Source organism: Nematolebias whitei, chromosome 13 (assembly GCF_014905685.2).
Source record: "Nematolebias whitei isolate Nwh7 chromosome 13, NemWhi1, whole genome shotgun sequence".
NCBI lineage: Eukaryota > Metazoa > Chordata > Actinopteri > Cyprinodontiformes > Rivulidae > Nematolebias > Nematolebias whitei.
In genome coordinates, this window is record NC_056510.1 from 4447786 (window position 1) to 4452215 (window position 4430).

The 4430-nt window shown below is 40.3% G+C and overlaps 1 protein-coding gene across 1 annotated transcript in view; it reads left to right on the plus strand.

The window, feature by feature from the left end:
- pdia5 (protein disulfide isomerase family A, member 5) overlaps positions 1–4430 on the plus strand; it is a 73354-nt gene that overhangs the window by 63432 nt on the left and 5492 nt on the right. Inside the window, exon 16 of the mRNA XM_037686245.1 lies at positions 1909–2043. Within this exon, the coding sequence (XP_037542173.1) occupies positions 1909–2043 (135 nt within the window). The remainder of the gene's footprint in view (positions 1–1908; positions 2044–4430) is intronic.

Consider the following 4430-nt stretch of genomic DNA (forward strand, 5'->3'; position numbering starts at 1 on the left):
TGGGTTACAGTGTCTTCTATTTTTATTAAGTGATCTCTCTCAGCCGTATCTTGTAACCTTATTTGTCTTGTTGTGTTAAGACACTTGTCTCACGGATCACAACAGTTTGTGTATCATTTTGCTCCCGGGTGTGATGCTGCGAGATTGAAATCAAGCCAGCTGGTAATTTAGAGATCCAGTAAACGGCTCGGTGCTGGGCCCGCTGTCACTCGAAGATGGATCAATAACAGAATTAGCTGCAGACCTTTCAAGAACGACGACTGTACAACTTCATTTTCTGCTGTCAATTCATCGCAGCTTTGATTGATGACACCGGGACGAGCAGACGGATGAAGATTGTTGGTTCTACCAGCGGCTGCTGCTTTTCTTTGGTTTGTCCTAAAACAGAACGTGTGTTTGGATCACAGTTTACAGTCCTAATCATCTCTGACAGCACTGAGGTCATTTGTAGTATTTATAACTGTTCTTTTGTAGTTCCTGCCTCAGAGTAGCCACTTTTCTCAGTAGGACGTCTTAAAGGATGTGAACAGATGTTTCGTCCACTATTATACTAAACTTGTGCTGATCAGCTGAGCAGAGTCGATGTTTTAACTAGTCTCCAGTCCATCACAGAGACAAACGAGACAAACAACCACTCTCTCTCTCACCTAGGGATGATTTAGAGTTACCAATCAGTCGAACATGCATGTTTTTGGTCTGTGGGAGGAAACTGGAGAAAAACCCACGCATGCACGGAGAGAACATGCAAACTCCACCCAGAAATATCAAAGTTCGTTAATCCAGGTAAAAATCCAACAAAGTTCAGTCAGGTTTTCTGTATGGTGTCTTTCGTTTTTTTTGTTGAGACGTTTCATCCGTCATCCAAAGGACTTCATCAGTCGAAGGAGCCACAACAAACTGAGTCCCACAAGCAGCACACTCATCGTGGACCAACCAGTTTGCTGGTGATAAGGTGGTTGATGGGGCCCGCCCTCTTCCCCGTCGACTCCTCTGAGACAGTCATGCCAAAGTGGTTCAAAACATCAAAGTTCATGCTCAATAAGGAGGACGAAATGTCTCGACAACAAAAATAAACCATCCAGATGACCTGACTGAACTTTGTTCCATCCAGAAAGGTTCCCGGGTTGGGATTTGAGCCGGCAATCTTTTCTCTGAGCGGCGGCAACTCTACCAACTGATCCACCGTGTGGCCCAAATAAAAACAACCTTTAACACTTAAAACTTAATTTCTGACAATCTGTGGTAATAATTTTGTAAAGCAGACCGATCCCTTGCAGAGGACATTTTAGTTTTGTGTTCAAGTTCGATTTCTTGGAACTTGATCCGGCAACTTGCCACCTTTGAGCCACCGTGCTGCCACGGTGATGAACTGCTCAGAGAAAATGAGCTAATTCATGTACACAGTATACTGTGTACTTTTACTAATTCATGTACACAGAATACTGTGTACTTTTACTAAGGTCATGTACACAGTATATTGTGTATTCTGCGTTTGGGTGTAGACAAAGTTTCAGTCAAATATTTTTTCCGTGCCATAAATACTCTGCGAGCGTTTCTCTTGTAACATCTGAGGAGGAGAACCAGGACGCTCCACTCCTTCAGCTCCTGAAAGAATCCATGACACTCGGCAGCTTGGAAACTCCAAGCAAGCCACAAGATGGCCGACTGAGAACATTTACTTAAAGTAAACTTTGTATATCGTGCAGTACTTTTATTGAATTAAACATATTTTTGCCTTCTTCATTGTAAAGGCTGAAGACAACCAAAGATTTTGTTGGACAGTCAGATTCTGTACGGAGGCTGGACAAACTGGAAACTGTCTTCTTGTCTTCTCCTGAGCTCTTTTTAAATAAGTTTCGTCTTTTCTTTGTCGGTAATCTCTCTGACGGTTGAACTCTTCCCGTTTAGATTGTGTACGCTGCTGTGGACTGCACAAAAGGACAGAACCATGAGCTCTGTAAGCAGGAGGGGGTCGAGGGCTACCCGACATTCAACTACTACAACTATGGCAAGTTTGTGGAAAAATACAACGGAGACCGTGGGGTAAGTGGCACCATTTGTCTTGCACGTATTCTTTAACACACTCGCATTTATTGCATAAAAGTTTAATTTTTTGCACAAATATTTAGATGCATGCTAAAAAAATGTACAAATAATCTCTATTGCATTTGAATTTTGATCCAAACATATCTTTGAGAGAACATCACAACTGAAAACCAAGTCCAAATGTTGCGTTCAGTTGCAATTATCTGCTGTAAACACTGTTTGGACGTCATTCTGACAGTTTCCAGGCTTTATATTGAAACCAGCTGGTTTCACTGCACACACACACACATGCACGAGCAGTTTATACCATTTCTGCTCATTTTTAGATCCAAGTAGGTATAAAGACAGTCAAACAGTCTAAAAATTCACCCACAGGAAGGATGTTTTCTTTATGTTGAACAATTACAACCGTATAAACGTATACCGTATTTTTCGGCACCGCCCTAAAATTGTCGTCAGTCCAAATATGTCTAATAAAGTGAAAAAAATCCATAAATGTGTCGCTTCACCGTATAAGTTGCATCTATTGCGTCACCGCTGACAACCCGAGAATGTGGGCCTGTGTTGTGCCAAAAATCGATTGGCTGCCAAATGGTGGCCGCGGAAGCGTGCACTGCAGGACTTTAACAAGAATTTAACAAGATAACCACGTAAAAATAATTGTTTGTTCAAAATTAAAGTAAAGGCGCGTCTCAGTTGAACTTTTACTTAATAAATGCACTTTAATGGTCAAATTAGCTGCATTTTGCTGGGACGGCACAACGAAATGATTTGCCGGTTGCTTCAGGCGAGATGGACGAAGGTGGCACGCTATGGCAAGCCAATTGTGTCATTAATAGCAACTTTACATGGCACAACGGCATGCCATACTACTCGAGTGCCATCTAGTGACTGAAAATGGTAGTGCTCAATATTTTCAGTCAGAATGAATGAACATGATCACACCTCAGGCAAAATTTGGTTTATAAATATGGGAGAAAATTCATAAATACGTTGCTTCGGTGTATAAATCACACGGCATGTAAATTATGCAAAAAACGCGACTTAGACCAAAAAATATGGTACTTTGATTACTGCCTTTACTCTTATACTGACCAGAAATACACGTTAGTGAAACTGTGGATGGACACGAGTGGTACCGTCATGAGTGTTTAGACCGACTGCGTGGAACAGATTTTTATGTTTATGGACCTTTGCCTCCATCAAGATGTTCTGGACTGTCCACATGGTCTGGTCTTTGCCTTTCCATCATTTTACTCCAGTTTGTACAAGATGCTCTCTTTTCATCAGCATCAGGCACAGGGATGATTTAACTGTCTGTTTTTGTCTGTGGTGAACTTTTAAACTTCATCCAGTCTTTTTTTTAATGTTTCATCATTTAGCTGTTGAAGAGAGAACAGTTAAAGTTTAGAGTTTCTCCCCAAACATATTTTCTATGTTGCTCAATAAAAATCTGTCATTAATCGTATTTATCCAGACTTGCACAAGGTGTTCTTTTCTCAGCTTGAACTGAACTTTTCTCTGTTTATCAGAGAAGCACCGATCAGCAGAAAAGTCTCAGTTCTTTGCTTTTTGATGATAATGGGGGGGAGAGAGATTATTTTTATCCAGTGTCCTAGAGAACCTTTTGAAGTAATGCAGAAAAGTTGTCTTCTTCTTTTGATTCCTCTTGTCACCATATGTCGTATCAGAAGAACAGAAGTAGGACAAGATGTCACAGTTTAGATTATGACACATAACATGACTCATGACATGACACATAACATGACATATAACATGACATAACATGACACATAACATGACACATAACATGACACATAGCATGACACGACATAACATGACACATAGCATGACACGACATGACATGACATAGCATGACATATAACATGACATGACATAGCATGACATATAACATGACACATAACATGACATGACATGACACACGACATGACACATAACATGACGTATAACATGACACAACACGACACATAACATGACATATCTTTACACATATCATGACATGTCATGTCATGCATGTGTCATGTTATGTCATGATATGTGTAATGATATGTCATGTTATGTGTCGTGTTGTGTCATGTTATACATCATGTTATGCATCATGTGTCATGTTATACGTCATGTTATGTCATGTCGTGTGTCATGTCGTGTGTCGTGTCGTGTGTCATGTTATGCGTCATGTTATATGTCATGTTATATGTCATGTTATATGTCATGTTATGTCATGTAACATGACACATGACACAACACGACACGTAACATGACACATGACATGACACATAACACATAACATGATGTATAACATGACATAACATGACAACATGACACATGACATGACACATGACATGACACATGACATGACACAT